Raw genomic sequence first — 22,182 nt, forward strand, 5'->3', positions numbered from 1 at the left:
GCCTTAAAGGGTGACAAATACATTTAAATTAAAATACCTTTGATTTAATTTTGTTGATTCTCTGGTTTTAATTTTTCTTCTCTGTTTGCCTTGCAAGTTTTATTTTGGCGGACATTTTTAAGAGACTTCTAATAAGATGGATAGCTCTTATTTCTCATGTTTTCAAACCTACACATACTATTTTAGGAAGGCAAAAGATCATCATGCTAGTGAACCTAGACCAGAATAGAGAAATAGTTCTACTAATCCAGCCTCTTGAATCCCCCAATTGCATACAGCAAATGTTAAGAGGATAAGAAACTATCCAGGTGATAAGACCATTGAATGTGGCAACTGCCTGTGTCCACAGTGGGTGATCAGCTAATATCTTGAAGCTCATAAGCCCATAGGCCTTAAATTATCATCTCAGGGAGACTGGCTAAAAAATCCCATTCATTTTTGTTGTGGTTCTTACCTTAGACTTAGTACTTTCTGCTGTGGGAAGGAGATGTTACAAACATGGGGATTGATCTGGAAATACCATCTTTACAGAACATTTTATCTTGGGGTACTCTTAAAATCCGGTGACAGTATCTCTAAATGTAATACAAAGCTCTCTATCTGAAGGGTGGTAATTATTTAGAAACATACAGTGCCTGAAGGGGCTTTGGGTATTGAAACCATATTTCTTAGCTGTTGTCTTGAATCAATCTAAGCTATTTAAGAATGACAGTGATGTCACGTTCTCCGAAGTCCTCCATGGTTCGCAGTGGTGAGCCAGCCCTCTGACATTTCCTCCTGACCTCAGGAACATGGTCTGTTTTTGGTAATTAACAAGCATAGCCCCTCACTGTGCTCTGCACACATAGAAGACAGCTGACCCCAGTCTGCTATGAACTTTATGAACTTCAAACAGCGATAAGTTAATGGGAAGAAATTTGTACATGGACTCAGGAAGTTTGGATTCTTAATTTCACAATTTAATAGTTTTATCACATTAGGCAAAGTGACTTAATCTCTCTTAATCTCCTTCTGGTCGACTGATAGTACATGCTTCATGTGGTTGTTTTAATGTGTGAATTACTGTGGGAAATGTTTTAATGTGTGAATTACTGTGGGAAATGACCTATTACTGAGTAAGTATTGTCTTGGTTTCAGTTCCCTTGAAAGCAGAGCCTGAGACACAGACTTAGGTCAAGTGTTTGATTTGGAAGTATTCCCCAGAAATGGGGATGAAGAAGCAAGGGCCAGTGTACAGCACAGCAGGAGACACTGCTGTGAGTGTTCACCATCCAGGTTCCAGCTGTAAGCACTGCAGTTGAGGGAGAAGGAGGTGTTTCCGCAGATGCCTTCCTGGGTACATAACTACAGGAACTTTGTCAGCCAGCTCCGTCCCCTCCACTTCCAAGGCAGCCTTTTCCACTTCTCTAGGGTATTATGGTTCCCACCACAGCTTCTTGATTGCTCTTCCATGCAGGCAGGGAAGGCAATCTGACCTCAGCGAAGGCCTACAGGCAGGCCTGCTTGAGGTAGGGTCCACCAGACTGTGTCACTGACTGTAACCTGCAGCTGTGGCTAAAATCTGAGGTCAGCTGAGGGGATGTGATGTTTGGCACCAAAAGTGTGTGGAAAATGTTTGCAAATATGATATATAAATATTTAAACTTTTATTTGTGTATTTGAGAGAGAGAGAGAGAGAGAGAGATATTGATTGATTGATTGATTTTCTATCTTCTGATTCATCCCCAAATGCCCACAATGGGCGTGGCTACATCAACTGGAAGCTGGGAGCCAGGAGCTCAATATAGTTCTCCCATGTAGGTGGGAGGGACTTGAGTGTCTTGAGTCATCAGCTGTTGCCTCTCAGGGTGAGAATTAGCAGGAAGCTGGAATTGGAAGCAGAGTCAGACTTGAACCCCATTATTCCACATGAGGTGTGGGTATTCCAACCAGTGTCTTAATTGCTAGGTCAAATGTCTGCCCCTATGGTATTTTATAAGTTTCTGGTTCATTTATTTATTTTTTTTTTTTGACAGGCAGAGTGGACAGTGAGAGAGAGAGACAGAGAGAGAAAGGTCTTCCTTTTGCCGTTGGTTCACCCTCCAATGGCCGCCGCTGCAGCCGGCGCACCGCGCTGATCCTGGCAGGAGCCAGGAGCCAGGTGCTTTTCCTGGTCTCCCATGGGGTGCAGGGCCCAAGCACCTGGGCCATCCTCCACTGCACTCCCTGGCCATAGCAGAGAGCTGGCCTGGAAGAGGGGCAACCGGGACAGAATCCGGCGCCCCAACCGGGACTAGAACCCGGTGTGCCGGCGCCGCAAGGTGGAGGATTAGCCTATTGAGCCACGGCGCCGGCTAGTTTCTGGTTCATTTATAATAAACACATTTAACATCTTTTGCTTTTATTAATGGGTTCTACATTCTGGTATTCCCTAGCTTAGAAATACATTAAAACCAAACCAGGTCTTGTTCTTCACTCCCTTGCTGCCCCATTAAATTAGATTTTCCATATAACATTTATCATCATTTTCCTACTTCCTCCATGCCTTTTTTTCCTCCCTGAATACCTAGAATAAAAAACCCAGGGACTTGAACATGGAAAAGCTGTAAGACAGATGGCACAGTGGAAAGATTTTGAAGAGTGGGGTTTAAGTCTTGTGACTGTGTGACCTTGACAGACTGTAGAGCTTGCCCTGCCTCTTGATTTGTAAACCTGAGGTATAACATCAGCTTCATATCGCAAAACTAAATAACACCCTGTGCAAGGGTACTTGAAAAGTTCATGGAAATAAACAGAAGTAAAATATTATTCCGGTGCAAAGATTTTTGAAAGACATGTATAGCTTTTTTTTTTTTAAAAAAAAAAAAAAAACATGTTTCTTGGGAACTTCTTGAAGATTCCCTTTATGCAAAGCAACTGATATCTCTTAATCCATATTCCTTTCATCCCCCTATCTGGTGGGGGATTTTCTTCTGACCAGGAAAAATTGATTTAAAGGAAACATAGTGACTTGACTTTATTTATGTCTGCTGCCTGATGTCTTTCAGCTTTAAATTTGTCTAATCCACTCTTTTGCCAAAATGTAGTATGCAGCTCTCAGCTCTTTTTCATTTTCTACCCTCAGTAAATTTACTCTAGGCTTAGTTGTTGGGGATTACAAAGGTAGCATCTCTTTCTCAAGGGGCTTAGAAGTGGGTGCAAAAGAAAGAGCTGCTATACAGGGGATAGAGTGATCATTTGCAAAATAGAAATATAGTAAATTCCTGGAGAGAGAAATGCTCCCAGCTGGCAGAGTGAGGGAACGCTGAGAAGGGAAAGATGGAGACAGAGTATTACAAAAGCAGGGGCAGGCATTTGGTATAGTGATCAGAATTACTGTTTAGGATGCCAACACCCCACCCAGAGTCATAAATTTGAGTCATGTTTCCTCCACTTCCAGATCTAGCTTCCTACTAATGCACAACCTGAGAGGCAGCAGATACTGGCTCAAGTATTTGGGTCCCTGCCACCTACATGGGAGACCTGGACTGGATTCCAGGCTCCTGGCTTCAGCCTGTCCCATCCCTGGCTGTTGCAGCCATTTGGAGAGTGAACCAGCAGATGGAAGATCTCTCTCTGCCTTTTAAATACAATAAAAACAAATAAAAAATTTTAAAAAGAAAATTGTGAAAGAAATGAAGGGACACTGATGTAAACTTTATTTTGCCTTTCTTGATTCTAACTTAAAGCAAATTATTAAGATTAATTTAGTAGTTTTTTGATTAACTGTATCTGTATTTTTATTATGTTTTTGAGCAAAAGAGTTCTCTCTCAATGAAAGTTAATAGATGGTGGAAAGGAAACTTCCTTTAGGACATGTCCTGGTTGAATTCTCTGCAGCTCAGTTATCTTTCACTACAAAATCTTTGTCTTTGGTGCTAAACTCTAAGATTGCATAGTCAGAGAACCTAAAGCACAATAACATCGTTAATCACCACAAGATTTGTACTAATCATTTATATTAATCATGGCTTGCCCAAAGAGGGAAGAATGTAGTCTATTTTACAACCATGTTTAAAAGCAAGACTAGAATTAGTATCCACAAAGGGATCTTCTTGCATGTTCCTGAGCAAATTGCTTTCATCCTTGACAAGTGGCTTCATGGAGAGAGATTATCCCAAGAAATCCCAAGACTGTCTTCAGTTTACCACTGCTGAGCAGTGCTGAATGTTTATGGCTTAAGGAGAGGTTTGGCAACAAACTGGGTGGAAGATTGTTATCTTTTACAGAATCATTTGTTCCTTTGGAGAGGTATCTACGCCAGATTCATTCCATTTCAACATGGTGATGCTCCAGTTCCTAGCTAAGATGGATGAGCTCATTTACACTGTCATCACACTTCAGAGATCCTGGTGGATGGGCTGCGTTGTTTCTTTTGTAGTGTTAGGGATACCCCTTGCTTCTATTATTCTAAGACCTGGGCTAGAACACATAAAACCTGTAGGAAGAAAGAAAGGAAGGAAGAGAGAAGAGGAAGGAGGGAGGGAGAAGAGGAAGGGAGGGAGGGAGGGAGGGAGGAAGGAAGGAAGGAAGGAAGGATGGATGGGAGGGGAGGGGAGGGATAGCAGTCCTGCATCATTAATAAAAAGGGGTATCCAAAGGTGCACAATACTTGCCTTAAGAAAATCAGGCAAACAGTGAACTTTGACTCGTATTTCTCAGTACTAACAAATTCCAGAAGCTGGTATCAAGTATGACTGATTCTAGGTAGGAAAGATGTAATAAGGAATCTACCCTAATAGGATCAATTGTGTCTGTCTCCCCCCACCCCCAGAAACCTTTTATTTAAGGTATACAAACTTGATGTATTTCATAAATACAAATTTAAGAACATGGTGATTCTTCCTTCTTCTTCCTCTCTCTGCTATTCCCATTCTTATTTTTACTAAGATCTATTATTAACTAACTGTATACACATAAGATTAACTCCATACTAAGTAAAGAATTCAACAAATAGTATGAAAAAAAAAGTTTCTCAACAGTCAAGACAAGGGTTGTTCAAAGTCATCACATATCAAAGTGTCAATTTGACTTCTACAGATTACCTTTAAAGTGCTCTATTAGTCACCACAGGTCAGGGAGAACATATGATATTTGTCCTTTTGAGACTGGCTTATATTACTAAGTATGATGTTTTCCATTTGTGTCCATTTTGTTTCCAATGATAGGATTTCATTTTTTTTTACCACTATGTAGTATTCTATGGTGTACATATCCCATAATTTCTTTATCCAGTCTTCGGTTGATGGACATGTGTAATAATTCCATATCTTAGCTATTGTGAATGAAGCTGTAATATACACAGGGGTACAGATAAATCTTTCATATGCTGATTTCATTTCCCTTGGGTAAATTCCCAGGAGTGGGATTGCTGGGTCATATGGTAGATCTATATTAGATTTCTGAGGTGTCTCCATATTGTCTTCCACAGTGGCTGTACCAGCTTACATTCCCACCAACCATGGATTAGGGTACCTTTTTCCCCACATCCTTGCCAGGATTTACTGTTTATTGATTTCTGTGTAAAAACCATTCTAACTAGGGTGAGGTGAAACGTCATGGTGGTTTTGATTTTCATTTCCCTGATAGCTAGTATCCTGAGCATTCTTTCATGTGTCTGTTGGCCATTTGGATTTCCTCTTTTGAAAAATGCCTATTCAAGTCCTTTGCCCATTTCTCTTTTTTAAAAAGATTTATTTATTTATTTATTTGAAAGTCAGAGTTAAACACAGAGATAAGGAGAGGCAGAGAAAGAGAGAGAGAGAGAGAGAGAGAGAGGTCTTTCATCCGCTGGTTCACTCCTCAATTGGTCACAATGGCTGGAGCTGCACCGATCCAAAGCCAGGAGCCAGAAGCTTCTTTCAGGTCTCCCACAAGGGTGCAGGGGCCCAAGGACTTGGACCATCTTCTACTGCTTTCCCAGGCTATAGAAAAGAGCTGGATTGAAAGTGGAGCAGCCAGGACTTGAACTGGCGACTATATGGGATGCCGACACTGCAGGTGGTGGCTTTACCCACTTTGCCACAGTGCCGGTCCCTTTCGCCCATTTCTTAACTGGGTTGTTTGTTTTGTTGTTATTGAGTTTTTTGAGCTCTTTATAGATTCTGGTTATTAATCCTTTATCAGTTGCATAGTTTGCAAATAATTTCTCCCATTCTGTCAGTTGCCTCTGCACTTTGTTGAGTGTTTCTCTTGCAGTGCAGAAGCTTCTCAGCTTGATGTAATCCCATTTGTCAATTTTGGCTTTAATTGTCTGTGCTTCTAGGGTCTTTTCCAAGAACTTGCCATTGATAATGGCAAGAGTTCTCTGTAATTGACTATGTTATGAGTGGTGGTCTCAAGGATATGTCTGCTTCTTCAGGCCTGATAAATATTGGTGGAGGATTTTAGTGGGCTTTCGCTGAAAAACAGGATTCCCAGTATTGTGCAAGGGGCTCAGACTGGATAACTGGGTCATTTGTTTTTCTTGTGTACCTCACTGGGAGAATGCTTAGTAGAAAAGTTCCAAAAAGTTCCCTATTATTTTATACTTGTTGTAAGAAGTACCTCAGATCTTTCTGGGGCTGGAGGGCCCGTGAAAATCCAATGATCAGTGTAGGGTGTTTTGTCGATCAGGCCCTAAAAATAAATATGATTTAAAATTGCTTTTCCAATCAAAATGAATGATTTACAAATATGACTATAAAATAATTTTACAAGTGTATAAAAGCCAAATGTCTCCCCAGTCCCTCTTGTGTTAAGAACTCCAAGAAAAAAATGAAAATAGTAATATAAGTTATTTTGTGGACAGAAAATAAAGTAGTTCTCACCTGTTTCCCTGTCTTCTGTACCCTCGAGTCCACTCTTTTTCTTCTACATCCCTGCTTTTTCTTGCCGAATCTGTTCTTTCTGGAGAGAGTGATTGGTAAAGTATATGGTGTTATGTGTGAGATCAGTGAAATGCTTGCTATAGCTTAAGTCGTCCAACTTATGGTGCTGCAGGAAATGAAGGTAAGTTTTCTTTTTAAAATATTTTTGGTGCTTTTTTCATATAACAAAATCATGTTGAGTATTTATTGACCCTATCATTTAGGTGTATAATTACATGCATCTTTCAGTATACCCTTCTAAAGGGGTAAATTTCATAATTTTCTAGTGAATTGTGGAAATTTTGATTCATGTGAAGCTTATTTCCAAGGGAAAGTAAGTTACAGTGCCTTTTCCCTTAGTGCACAAGTCATAAGATGCTCAGGTAAAGCAAAGTGATTGTAGAAAGGTATTGCCCTTCCCCTCACCTACCACACCCCAAAAAGACATTTCCCAAATGTCCCCCCACCTGCTTTTGGAAATAGTACTTTATGGCTTATGGAAGGAGTTTCTGCTTCCTGAATATGAGCAAAACCACCTTGTTCAGTGGGATTGATTGGGTCATAGAAATACACTGACAAACACATGGATGCTGGGGATAAACTACAATTTTGTTGGTTATATTGCTCCTGTAGGGAATAGAAAATTCATAATACATAATCAGAACAGCCTGATTTTTAGAAAAATGCAATATGTATATAAAATCAATTGAAGTGAAAAATCCACCTTGTGCAGATGTGTGCCTTTAGAAGTCCTCAAATAGGGATTTTTACCATTTCTCCTATTTCTTGTCTGCCAAAAGAGGGAAACATCTGCTAATATTTGAGTGTCATCTTCCTCCAAGTAACCAACAATATTTTTTCTCTAAAGATAACTTTTCTTTTCATGTTTTGTTTTGTTTTGTTTAGATCTGGATTCTTAAACAAATAGGACTTGCATAGGGCTACTGTAGAATAAGTCAAGAAAACAGTCTATCTTTGCATTTCACTCTTGATGCTTTGTTCTCTGTGCCTACTCATCATAGACTCAGACCCATCTTCTCTAAGACCAAGCCTTACATAGGGTTCTTCAAAAAGTTCATGGAAAATCTTATTATTAAACAAAATGCTATGCATGGATTTCAAAAAATTGCACCAAAATAAAGTTATCCTCTAATTCTAATTTCCCACAGTCTTTTTGAAGTCCCCTTTTGCATCTGCAGCGAGGGAAGGTCAAGTAGGGATTTGAGTGGTGTTAGCCTAAGAATTCGTTAAAGGTTCTCTGTTCTATAACAACTAGCAATTCAATTTTCCACTGCTATAAACTTCTGCATCTCAGAAATCTTCATCTGGGATTTTGCTTCTTTGTTTCAGGCATGGCAGTTACTACCTGGGAAACTCAACTAAGGGGTGACATATAATTAATTCATTTTCTCTGTTTAGATTCAGTCAGTGGTGATCTAAGTAGCCTAAAAAGAACCAAAGCTCCATTTTTCTTGTGATCTGTATCTATTACCTAAACATAAAAGAAAAGATGCATCAAACACATAATCCAATATGTACCCAATTGAAGATCATGATTTTCCTAGTTGTTAAAAAAAAAAAAAAAAAAAGAGAGAGAGAGAACATAAGAAAATTGATGGCTTTGGGTTTTTTTGTTGTTGTTGTTGTTAATTTCTACCAGTTCCACTGAAAATTCTTTTAAAGAATTCCTTTCTCCTCCTCCCAATAGGGATCATCCTTTCCCCACAGTGAAGAACTCTTCATGCTTATTGTTCACTAATGGAGCTTCATCGGCTTTTTGTGGGAGTCCATCAAAGGAAGTCTTCCCTAGATCAGCTTCTCCTGCTTCAAACACTAGCAGTCTGTGGTTTCAGCCTTCAGCTTTTGTCTGTGTCTTGCATCACTTATCAGTCCAATTTTATGCCCAGGATAGATTAGATTTTTCCCCTTCTCTGTTTGCCTAAATTTCCAGCTGAGTTTAAGCATCACTTGTCTTCCAGTAGAATGAGTTGACCTTTGGGCCTGATTGAGGATAAATGCCATGGACTCTGCCTCCAGAGGCTGAGAGTTTTGCAAAGCTTGCATAGACTTATATATTTACCACTTGGAAAAGTGTATTGAATAATCGTCCCCATCTTCTTAAGAGTAGAATATGAGTCTCCCTCCCCCCTTAGCATAATGACAAGTATTGGTGTTGGAGATATGAGATGTTACTGTGTGGCAGGGCATGAGGAGTGTCACATTTTTTCACATTTCAATCATAGGCTATCACATCCTAAAGTTTTAAGAGTCAAATGGATGATTAGATATGTGTGTTTGAATCTGACCGTTTGGACACTCCAAGGATCCATGGAGCAGTGGTATCTGTAGACATGAGCATTTTTCAAAGCCCATTTATCTGGAGGCATGGCTCTCTTTGCCTTGTGCCTCTGTAGTTAATCTGTACTGATATAGCAATGTCCCCAACTTGACTGTGTTCCTCACCCTTCCTCTTGTTCCTTATCACAAATTACAGTGATGAACAGAAATTGCCTAAAGCATAGATGCCACAATATAGGAGTTGCTTCAAATAGCCTGGGACTTGGAGCAGCTCTGGCTTGTTAGCCAATATTCTCCACATCTTTCTTATTTTTTTTCTTTTTATTGAAGCATTTTGCATATAGAATAAGGAGAACAAAAACATTAAAAAAAACCAAGGCAGGTTTATTTGTTCTGAGAACATCTGTTCTTGTTACAAGATATCCATGTGATGATATGATGTAGTCCATTTTCATCCAGCGCCCAAACGGTTTGCTGTTGGAAAGTTGAATGCTACATCCATCTTAGACTTGAAGTTAGAAAGATAATGAACAATGCTATGTAATGAACTGAAACTTAAGGAAATATTCTTCTATAATGTGTAATATTGAGGATGGGAATACACACAAAGTAAGAGAAGCTGAGTTTGAGTATAAAAATGCTTTGTTCTAGAATTATTTCTCCCCTAAATTATTGGATCTCATGGCATCACCACCCAAGGTTGGGTACATATGGCCCACTCTGTTTCTTCACTAAATGCTCATGATTCTTGCCAATTTGGGTTGCCCTTGAGCTTTGGTCCATTCTGAATTGTTTTTAAAGATTTATTTATTTATTTGAAAGGCAGAGCTACAGAGAGGCAGAGGTGGAGAGAGGGAGGGAGGGAGGGAGAGAGAGAGGGAGAGAGGGAGAGAGGTACAGAGAGAGAGAGGTCTTCAATCTGCTAGTTCACTCCACAAGTGGCCACCATGACCAGAGCTGGGCTGAACTGGAGCCAGGAGCTTCTTCCAGGTCTCCCAGGTCAGAGCAGAGGCCCAAGAACTTGGGCCATCTTCTACTGCCTTCCCAGGTCATGGCAAAGAGTTAGATTGGAAGTGGAGCAGCCGGAACTTGAACCAGCACCCATATGGGATGCTGACACTGCAGGCTGGGGCTTTACTTGCTACACCATAGCACCAGCCCCTTTTCTGAAAATTTTAAAGCACAAATTTACTTGACATATTATTTGTTGTAATTAAAAGAAATCTTTTTACTTTGAAAGTTTATTTCTCAAGAGGAAGAATCCCTCAAAATTCAGTTCTGAACCATCAGAAAATAAGTTTATTAATTACTCAAAAGGTACAGTTTATTTGGAGATTTTTTTCTAGGTGAATACTACTATTTTTCCTTCTGAAACAGTTTATGAGTATGGCTAAATTTTTTAAAAAAATTTTTACCAAAGCAAAATTAACTTTTAATTCCATTTGCCATGAACTTTTTGAATTACTCTCATGGAATACCTTCAGTCTTGGAGGTAGAGGAAGAGATTAGCTAGTGAAAGATAAATAATAAAGACTTCAGTTTTACTTAGATAAAAACTACTGACTTGATTTAATGGTTACTAAACAGATAAAACCTATGTAGACTTTAATTACTCAACACTCACTAAGGCACTGCTGTGTATCTGGCCTTACATTCAGTGTCAGTTGGGCCCATGTATGAAGTTTTCTCAAGTAGTTGAGATACTTATAATCCATAGGGATATGCTGGCCACTTATATCTTTACTCTTTTTAAAAGTCACTTCCAGGAATAAGGCTCTCTGAATACTGATTGATCAATCCCGAAATAGGTAGGCAATATCTTTCTGTCCAGGCTCAACTGTCTACTTGCAAAGATCAAACTTGGTCTCCATCTTCAGGTTCTATACAGTTCCCGTGGGCTTTTAAATTCAGTTCAATGATGATCCACATTCTAGATAATAGGACATTTCCTCCCTTACTAGCTGGCTGTTTTAATATCTCAATTTCTTTCTTTGTTACCATCTTTTGCCCCTACACACTGTAATTCCTTGTCCTTGATTCTTCCTGGGCCAAACTTGAACTTTGTCTAAGCACCTTGTGTGTAGATCTCTTAAGATAGTGTGGCTTATTCCTGTATGTAGTAACACTTTCTACAAAACTTTGTTTCATCTGAAAAGTTTCAGTTTTTGGGATATTACGTTATTTTGTTTTCTAGGTATTTGGATTCTTTTGGAGGATGATGAACAATGGGATGAGTCTTTGGTCCCTCACGTTCCCTTCAGGAGCATTATTTACAATGGGATTAAACTTTGGCGCTACTATTATTGTGATATCTGTGGTCACTTAATTCTGATAGAACCTTGGGTAAATGGAAATGCCAAGTTAAGGCAGTGTGTGTTGCAGATTTCTTTTCTCATTCAATTGATGGATACTCTCTATAAGCCAGACTGGTGTATTATGCCTAAATGGTCAAATGTTTCTAAAAAAATATGATGGATTTCTTATATCTTCAAGAAACTCATCTGAATTCTAAGACTTGGGAGTAAATGACTACTAACTACTAGTTTCTGAAAATGTTTGCTTATTGCTATTGGCTTTTTGAAACTTAGTAGATAATGGAGGGCACATTACTTCCTTTCCTACCTTGTTGTTGTCCTTCATTTTGAAATTTAGATTTTGTTTATGGGATTATTAGGGAGGGTCCTACTGGATCACTGGAATGAGGATGTGCTTGGGGTGGGAGGGAATCTAATTTCCTTACTGCTGCTGGGTCATGTGCACCAGTATGGCTTTGACATCCCTGATGCCATGAGCGTGGCTTTGAGAATTGATTCTGACTTTGGTACTTACCACCATCCTTAGGCAAAGGACCTGAGACCCTGTACGCGGGGCAGAAGCTCAATGACAATGAGTGGCACACCGTGCGCGTGGTGCGGAGAGGAAAGAGCCTTAAGTTGACAGTGGACGATGATGTGGCTGAGGGTGAGTATAACGATGGTGAGATTTTTCTCTCTTTGACTGCATGGTCCCCTTGGTAACTCTGTTTTCAAAACCTTATACTTTGTTTAATATCACAAACATGTCCTTGGCTGAGATGAGGATAAGTGATTCTTCCTCTTTACTTTCATAATTCCTTTCAATCTGTACTGTAGAACTTTCCTGTTACTACAGTTGTACATTTCTGAATCTCTCTCCTTAGCATGCAGTATGTATCTGGAAAACAGAGATAGGAGTCTATAGATCCTTCTGTTATTCGTTCATTCAAAAATCACCTGTCAGTCTTTTCCCCTGTAGTACTTCTCCCCTGTACCAGTTACTGCCTTCAGAAGATGAGTCAGTCTTTAATAGAGGAAGATGGACAAATCAGTAATTCAAGATATTGCAGGCAAAAATAAGTACTTGAAAGAGTGAAGGTACTGACTGGTTTAACTAATTTTTCATTTGTGGAATTATTAGTTAAATTAACTTAGTCCTTATTCTGTAACAAGATCTGTTTTATGAGGCACTGGGAATATGGTGACAAACAGACAAAAGCTCTGCCTGGTGGAATTAACATTTAGGAAGGCAGTGAATTCAAGAATGAATCCACACACGTGCAAAGGAACATTCAGAGCCCTACAAACCAGTACATATTTGCCAAGACCCTGCTAGATTCTTACAGTGTGCTATAAACTCAGAAGATAAAAAAGAAGCTGGGGAGATTTCTTTTTGACTCAAAGTGTGAGTCCGTCTAGTAGATTAGATAGGACCATAGTGTTCAAGAATAAGACTATATCATGGCAGTCCGATCTGAATGGGTGTGATTATCATTCTCATTCAAAACAGAAAATAACTATTTGGGGCTAGAGAAGTTAAGTGTAGGTATAAAGGTGGATTTTCAGCCAGAATTTGCTGGTTGGAGGGAATTGATAAGATCTAGAGTGGAAGAGTGTAGGCCTCTTCTGTTGTCATTTACATGAGACCTCTTGTGGGACTATATATAATTTCAAAGAAGTATACATGGGACAGAATCCTTTTCCATATGGGAAATGAAAGCCCAAGCAAGGCAACTTGGGTATTAGGCGAAACAGCTGGTGTTAGATCAGTCCTGACATGAACTCTGCGCAGGATGTTGGGAGTTACTCACCTCTCCTTGCTCTGGTCACAGGCAATCAGTGGTCTCAGTTACTTCTTTGTGTCTTCTGTGAGACACTTGGATTAGAGTCTGGAGCCCTGGGGTTTAATACCACCATGGCCACTAAATTCCTTTATGGTTTTGAGCTATATATACCAAAATTTTTATATTTATGTCCTCCTTTGTAAACTTGAAATGTGTTTTTTCTAAGGCCTTCTCCACATGGATATTCTGCAGTCTGGAGTCCTATGATTTTAGATCCATACACTTGCCCTTCTATAGTTCTGGAATGACAGTGAGGCATGCATGTATGTGTGTAGGCATGTGTGTGTGTGTGTGTGTGTGTGTGTGTAACTAGAGAATGATACTCTGTGAATAGAGGAAGAACACCTATGTAGCATTAATCCAGTGCCCAATAGATGTTGGGTACAGTTTTGCAGTCTTACATACATCAACTCCTGTAATCTTCTATAATTCACCATAGCGAACGTATGTACTTCTTATCATTTTATAGCAGGGGATTGTGAAACTTTGAGAGTTGTGTAATTAAGGTTCCAAGTTCATGTCTGTCATATTATTCAAAAGCATGATACTCACTGTACTTCAAAATCCACCATGAGAAATTGATTTATCATAAGATATAAGAACACATAATGGATGCATTGGAATAAGGAAGGGAGTACCTTCTTGGAGGTAGACCACAGTACACACTGTCTTGCCCCAAAACAGAGGCAAACAATCACAACAGCTCTCCCAAACACTCCAGTTACACATAGGTAGACCCTAGTAATAGGAAGTAAGGTTACTGGTCTACATGCCAGAAGGGTTATTTGGCTTTATGAAATGAGTGTCAAAAACAAAGACATAAACAATGGTTGTACTGTTTAGAACCCACTGACAACCTGAATTAATTATTCAAGAATTTCTCATGAGATGGGAGCCTGCAAAAGCAGTGGTAATGAATCAATCTTGCATCCTTTACTCCCTCTCCTGGGTTTGTCCTAGTAAGCCAAGCAGGATGCCATTCACAGTGTGTTTTGAATATCAGCCGCTAGATGGCAACCTCACCCCAATGTCTGCTCACAGTGAGTTCCTCTCATTTGCTTGGATAATAAACACCCTGGAAGTATGTGCACCTCAAGAACTGCAGAACAGAGATTACTTTAATGTGTGTTTCCTCTCTTGATAATTATTCTCTTTTAGAAACTTGGGGATAAAGGTAATTATAAATTATGCTTTCTGTTACCACTAATAATTAGTAAGCAGGGTTTAACCATGGAATGCCCAAGCCATTTAGTAAATTGAAATCAAAATGAATGCAGCTTTTTCATTTTTAGTCTTACCCCTTCATTTGCTGCTGATGGGAGAAAGCAGCTGTAAGGATAAAGAAAGGTTGGAGAGGAAAAGAGCTATTTTGCTTACGAGCTACAGCTTTGGTGTTTTTTTTAAATTTTATTTTACAGTGATAAGGGGTTTGGGAATTTTAATTTTAGTTCACAGAAGTTATAAAATCAAGCAATGAAGCTAAAATACCACACAGTCCCCCGTGTTATTAAGTGTTGTCTCATTGGCTTATTTAGTAATCCTTTTCATGCTGTTTAAGGTACCCCAGTGTGCCAAATTTTCAGCTACTTTGTAGAAATAACGCAAAGCATAGGCCAGACTCAAAGGAAATCAAAAGCAGGGATGGAAATATCCTTCAACCTGGTGTTTTTCATTTATTGTAATATAATTGTATTCTTGGAAAACTCTTAAGTTCAGTTGACAGTTAATAAGGATTGATTGATTGATTGCAGTGTATTTCTGTTATTAAGAATAAATTAAAATATGGCTCACTTGGGTTATGGTCCACAGAATGGGGGCCTACAGCCGTCTGAACCACCCACATCATGCAAAACTTCTTGCTGGCATAGACATTTACTGTTTTTTAATAGCTACAGGCTGAGGTGATGTCTTTTTCTCTCACCCCACATGGCATGTGCAGCGTCAAATTGTACAAAAGTCATTTCCCATTGAAATTTCGTTCCTCTTGTTAGTGACTAAGCCTGATAAAACAGAGTTGGGAAATGTTAGCTTGAACAGAGTGGGGGAGGTCTTTATTGTCTGACTCAGGAGGAGCTTTTAATGAGCTACAGAGTTTGTGGATAATGGATTAAAAAGTCTTTTGGCACCAAAAGTGTTGGGAAATCCGTTCATTTTTTTTTAAAGATTTATTGATTTATTTGAAAGGTAGAGATACAGAGCAGGAGAGACAGAGTTCTTCAATCCGCTGGTTCATTCCCCAAATTACTACAACAACCTGGCCTAGGCCATGCTGAAGCCAGCAGCCTGGAACTTCCAGGTCTCCCACGTGGTTGCAGGGGCCCAAGGACTTGGGCCATTTTTTACTGTTTTCCTAGGCCATAGCAGGGAGCTGGATTGGAAGTGGAGCAGCTGGGACTCAAACTAGAGCCCATATGGGATGCTGGCATTGTAGGCCATGGTTTTACCAGTTAGGCCCCAGCACTGGCCTGTGGATAGTTTTTCATAATTACACATTTTCCACGAACTTTTTGAAGACCTCTTATGCCTCACTAATCTTGGTTCATTGAATATATAGTATTTAACAAATTTATTTAGTACTAGAAATTATTCATTTTTTAGAAGATTTTATTTATTTGAGAGGTAGAGTTACAGACAGAGAAAGCGAGAGACAGAGAGAAAGGTCTTCCATCCGCTGGTTCACTCCCCAAATGGCCGCGACGGCCGGAGCTGCACTGATCTGAAACCAGGAGCCAGCAGCTTCTTCCGGGTCTCCCATGTGGATGCAGGGGCCCAGGGTCTTGGGCCATCTTCTACTGCTTTCTCAGGCCATGGCAGAGAGCTGGGTTAGAAGAGGAGCAGCTGGGACTAGAACTGGCACCACTATGAGATTGCTGGCACCACAAGCAGAGGCTTAACCTATTGCACAACAGCACCAGCCCCAAAAACTGTTCTTTTTATAAACCATTTCACTAGATACCACTGAAAGGGGAAAAAAGCTAGTATAATGGAGAAAAGGGTATGGAAACAGTGAAGCTGGGAAATTGTGGGCAAAATAGGAGACTGCTTTATGAGACCGTCTAAGTCTTTGTTTGGGAGGACATGGGAGGTCAAGATGCTCCCCCTTAGCCTTTACCATATTTTTTTCTGCTCACTCAGGAATCTCATGTGCAGAGATGGTGATGATTCATCTTTTTCTTTGTCTTTTTTTAAAAAAAGATTGATTTATTTGAAAGAGTTTTAAAGATAGGTAGAGCTAGAGAGAAAGATGTATTCCATTCTGCTGGTTCATTCTCCAAAAGACTGCAATGGTCAGAGCTGAGCTGATATAAAGTCAGTAGCTTCCTCTAGGTCTCCCACATGGGTGCAGGGGCCCAAAGAGTTGGGCCATCTTTCACTGCTTTCCCAGGCCATAGTAGGGAGCTGGATCAGAAGAGGAGCAGCCAAGACTCGAACCAGCACCCATATGGGATGCTGGCACTACAGGCTGGGGCTTTAACCCACTGTGCCACAGCACCAGCCTTGATGATCCATCTTCTGATCCTAAAGAAAATGTCCCAAATGCGAGCTCCTTCCCCAGATGTGAAGCTTATCTGCTGTGTTCAGACCCCTCTGCTAACACTGCGGGGCACGGAGAAGATATATGAAGTGATCGCTACTCAGACATTTCATTCTAAAAAAAGAAAAGCAATATTTGAAATAACTGGAAAATAGCACATTTCAGAAGCAGCAAAAAATAATGCTGCATAATCAGTACTCACTAATAGCTTAAGTCCTAGGCACTATTCTGTGTACTTTGTGTGTTCTGGTACTTTGAACCCTGATAACTTCAGATCTATTCCACAGATAGGAACCTAAGGCATAGGAAATTGGGTATCTTCCCCACAACAACCCAGTTAAGATGGCATAGGGCCAGAATGGGAACTTAGGCAGTTCGAGTCCACATGATTGATCATTCCATTATGTGCTGTTGCCACATAGGCAGTTGCAGATTGAACATGCACAGAGTGTTGCACATGTATATGCACCTCACCACCCTGAGGACTGCTCAGTACACAGCTGGTTGACTGTCAATGAAATGCAGAAGTCAATGTGTGAATGGGCTCCAAGGCAACAAGGCTGCTTTAGGGAAGGTGCTGAATATATTACCTTGGAATCACGTGCAATTGTATTATGGCATTTGGCCACTGGGACAAAGTATTAACTCATTACAAGTCCTGATACATGGAAATTTCTCCAGTTAAATTCCACCTACTGCTTTTCTTGGGCAATGATGTGAAGAATGAGTCAAGCCTTTTTTGCAAAGACAGTATGATGTACAAGTAAAGATAAGGGCTTTGGAATTAGCGTACTTGGGTTCACTTGTGGGGAGCATTCTACCATTTTTTACCCATATGAAACTTAATCAAATTGCTGAACCTCTGTAAATTAAATGTCCCCACCTTTTAAGAAAGATAGTGGTACCTAACTATGATTTTAGTATGATAATGACCTTTGTTTGTGGTTTTGAAGTGATTAGCATAGTGTCTGGTCCATAGGGAATATGCTGTAGTCTTGGTTTTTTCCATTTTATCTTTTAACTGAGTACTTCTCTTTCCTCTGAAATTTGAAAGTGGCTGCTGTGAGGTATGCTCATGTTTTCTCCCTTAGTGGAATGGAGGGTTAGTTTATCAACAGAATTCAGAGATGAGCAGAAAGCTTGCCAGTTACTAATATGGATCAGGTGATGCACTGATATTTTTAAACTTTTATTCAGTTAATTTGGCACAGGCTTCAAAGTTGCATGTGTTTCCCTGATGCAGTAGCACGTTTTATTGGGAATCTCCATTCAACTCCACTAAAGAGTATGTTTCCGTATGGAATGAAGCTGCTTCCTTTTCTAGTTGCCTCTTCTTTGTCCTCTCACAGGCTTTTAGTTTAAACTACTCTTGGCATCATTCTAAACCATAGCTCAATCTATGTCCCTAGGCTAAGCTCTCAAATTCAGTTGTTAGCTTCTGTTTCCTTGTGCAAGTCCTTGATCAGTTTCTCTTCCATCTCAATCAACATCTTAAATTTTTTGCAGGTTTTTTAAGATGGATTTTCTAGTGAGCAGAATTCCCTATTCCTTTCCTTCCAGAGGTCAGTTTATCCAGAATTTCCCTAAAAGCTCCCAGTTGACCTCGAAACTGTCTCTTTGGATTCCTATTAGGATCCCAGTATTGGCCGGTGCCATGGCTCAATAGGCTAATCCTCCACCTATGGCGCTGGCACCCGGGGTTCTAGTCCCAGTCGGGGCGCTGGATTCTGTCCTGGTTGCCCCTCTTCCAGGCCAGCTCTCTGCTGTTGCCTGGGAGTGCAGTGGAGGATGGCCCAAGTGCTTGGGCCCTGCACCCGCATGGGAGACCAGGAGAAGCACCTGGCTCCTGGCTCTGGATCAGTGCGGTGTGCCGGCTGTAGTGGCCATTGAGGGGTGAACCAACGGAAAAGGAAGACCTTTCTCTCTGTCTCTCTCTCTCTCACTGTCCACTCTGCCTGTCAAAAAAAAAAAAAAATGCCAGTATTGACCAGGGATCACCCATTCTCATTTATTAGTTCTTATCATAGACTTTTTCATATAAAATAAGAAAGAACATGAGTACCAGTATAATCCTTGTCCAGTTTCTTTGTCCCCATGATTATTGGCTGTGATTTCCCTTCTTCATTATGACCAGTCCCAGCCTCCAGCCCTGAGAGGGACAGTTATAGCCATTTCATCATTGATTCTTTTTTTATTTCAGTCACTTCATTGCTTTAGAATGTGTGAATTTATATTTTCAAATCCCAATTTTAATGCTAAGTAATTTTACACGTTCTTTTCTCTATTCAATTATTAGAAGATACGTTGCATTTTGATTTTTGTTCCACTACAATTGAAGTTAACCAACATCATTATTTTATTTTTGCTTATATTAAGAGAATGATTTGTCATCATTGTCAAAAATCCATTCACATAAAAGCACAGAATTTCAGTCTGGTTTTGTGTTCATGAGCAGTTCTTTGAACTAGATCTGAGATTGGTCCTGAAGAGATGAAATTGATGTTGAGCATTCAAAGATGGGATCTGTTGACTCTCCCAGATACTGAAGGTTAAGCTACCTAGGAAAACACAACCCTTCTCCTTGAGTTGTTGTCTCTGGAGCTCTGAACCAGTAGAGGAGGAAAATGCAAGGCAGACAGAAGCACAATGTCATTTTGATTAGTGGTAACACTATTGTTAAAAAAATATGGGTTACACTTGCGGAAGTTCAATATCACAATCTCCCACTTGAACACAAATTCAGGACTGAGCAGACATCCACTGTGGAGGCATGACTGGCTCTTATGACGTCTACCCTGTGGATGAGTAGGAGGTAGAGACAGGGTTTGCTGAGGACAGCATGTTCTAGCTAGGCAAAAGTAAAAGTGTCAGGGACTTAGGTATGTGCACACTTCCTCTATGCAGATTATCCTTATTATTTTAGATCATATTATTCATTTTCTTCTGCAAAGTTGTAATAGAAGGGATAAAGAGATGTTCACAGTTTCTTGCTAGTGGAGTTTCTTCAACGTGGAAGCTAACAGGAGAAGCCAGAATGAGAATTCCTAACTCCCTTCCCTGTAACACTGGGCATGAGAACATGGTTTGTTACTTTTTTTGATGTGATTTTTCTCTGTGGAAGCCAGTTTCTACTTTGACCATACTTCTGATGTTTTTCTTGACTTTGTTATTAAAATTTTCTGTATCTGTATTTATTGCAAGCCCTCCTTATCTCCTCTGGCCTAGTTACTCACCTTTTCTAGAAAAATAGGCAATGAAAGGCCCAGTAGTTCCTTAGAGATCTTCGAGTTAGAAATATGAGGAACCAAATTGAAAGGCTTTAATTGTGAAAGAAGTTTCTTGCCATATGGTTTTAGAAAGTCCAGAGTAGTCTTGCTAGATCCAGGCATCTGATGGCATCATAGAACAACTGCTTTTCCCTCTGTTCTGACTGTGTTTTGGGTGGGTGGTCTCCTCGGGTGGGCTTAACCTCTCTGGTTATCACATGGTTTCCAGAAACACCAGGCTTGTTTCTTATCCTTGCTGACTTGCTGGCAAAAGGTGTCATTTTCTGGAGTGTGCCAGCAAAACCTCTGGAGCTGAAAAATCATTGGACCAGCTTGGGATGTTGCTAGTCCTGGATTCTTATAGTGAACCCTAGGTCAGATGCAGACTCTCAGGCCTCATCCCAGAATTTTGAATCATTCACTCTTAGGATGGGGCCTAAGTCCTCCAAGAGATTATTATGCACATTAAAATTTGAGGACCACATTTTGAGTCATTTGACCAAGCTCTATGGTTTGTCTGATACAACATGTTGAGTGATCCAACCTGGGTAGTGTGATGAGGGTCACCTTCTTCCAGTGCACGAGGTTTTTAGGTCAAGTGGGGAAGGTAGCTCATCCAAGGGAAACCAGGGGTTATTATCAGAAAAGTCAACAGTTACAGGGCATATAAACTGATATTATGCAATAGAAACTTTTCCACAAGTACTAGGTGCTAAGTTGTAACAGTGGGAAATATTTAGTAGGAAGTACCTAGGAATAGCTTTTATCTTTACAATGGTGAAAACAACACTTTGCTTTTTGTAGTGGACATTATTAGTACCAGGTTGTTCCTGAGTGGAGACAACTACCAGTTTTATCCTTTAAGTTGAGCTGCCCTGATCTCACATTTTTCTTTTCATGATGGGACGTTTGGAACAGCTGCATGACAGCATGGGATGTAGGGCTGCTCCCCAGTTGAGATCAAGTCAAGGATGTACCATAATGAATATTCTGTTTTCTTTAACTGAATCAAGAAAACTGAATATTCATATGAAGACAAATAATGCCTAAAAGACACAATAAAGGTGCTGTGAGAAATTTGGTAATGTTTCCTGTTTGTCCCTCATTTATGATTTTCATAGGTACAATGGTGGGAGACCATACCCGATTGGAGTTCCACAATATTGAAACTGGGATCATGACTGAGAAACGATACATCTCCGTTGTCCCCTCCAGTTTCATTGGCCACCTGCAGAGCCTCATGTTCAATGGTTTGCTCTACATTGATTTGTGCAAAAATGGTGATATTGATTACTGTGAACTGAAGGCTCGTTTTGGACTAAGGAATATTATCGCTGACCCTGTCACCTTCAAGACCAAGAGCAGCTACTTGAGCCTTGCCACTCTTCAAGCCTACACCTCCATGCACCTCTTCTTCCAGTTTAAGACCACATCAGCTGATGGCTTCATTCTTTTCAATAGTGGAGATGGAAATGACTTTATTGCAGTTGAACTGGTAAAGGGGTAAGTAAAAGGGAAGACATCATTTACACTGTATATCTTTACTTAAGCCCTACATAAAATAAGAACAAGACAAGAATTCTGTCAGTTGCATTCCTTACCCTCGATTCTTTTTCCCTGTTCTCATCCCCATTAATGAAAATGACCTACAAAATAATGAGAGTTGGAAAGAAAAAAATTCACAAGTTCATTTAAGGACATTCTATTAAGACAACACTGTTGGGCTTTTTGCTGTGAAATGTAGTCCTTTGAAAGTATAAAATAAAGGTGCTTTGTTTTTTTCCAGAAGAAGGCTGTGAGATACATTGCATCTGTCTCTTGAGTAATATAACCACCAAATTTGTTCTAAGAATCTCACCATAGGTATTTTCAATCCTGTTATTAGCTCAGATATCCAAATTCTTAAAATGCTTCCCTTTCTTCAAGACATTTCACCACCATTCATTGCCAAATAAAATACCTGTCAAAAGAAAAACAAGACTAGATGCATGATTGACTGTGAATTTAAATGTCATTCCCTAGTGTGTTGTAGTGTTCTGACAATGTTACTTCTTGGCTCTAGGTAGAGTCACCATGCAG

General features: G+C 40.0%; 1 protein-coding gene across 38 annotated transcripts in view; it reads left to right on the top strand.

Moving 5' to 3' along the window:
* The window catches only part of NRXN3 (neurexin 3), a 1,793,247-nt gene that overhangs the window by 852,555 nt on the left and 918,510 nt on the right, over positions 1–22,182 (top strand). For all 38 annotated transcript variants that reach the window (XM_089322450.1, XM_070065303.2, XM_089322455.1 and 35 more), the window contains 2 exons: positions 12,006–12,125; positions 21,225–21,606. In XM_089322450.1, the coding sequence (XP_089178576.1) occupies positions 12,006–12,125; positions 21,225–21,606 (502 nt within the window). The remainder of the gene's footprint in view (positions 1–12,005; positions 12,126–21,224; positions 21,607–22,182) is intronic.

Source organism: Oryctolagus cuniculus, chromosome 20 (assembly GCF_051225735.1).
Source record: "Oryctolagus cuniculus isolate XC-2025 breed Fujian yellow rabbit chromosome 20, ASM5122573v1, whole genome shotgun sequence".
NCBI lineage: Eukaryota > Metazoa > Chordata > Mammalia > Lagomorpha > Leporidae > Oryctolagus > Oryctolagus cuniculus.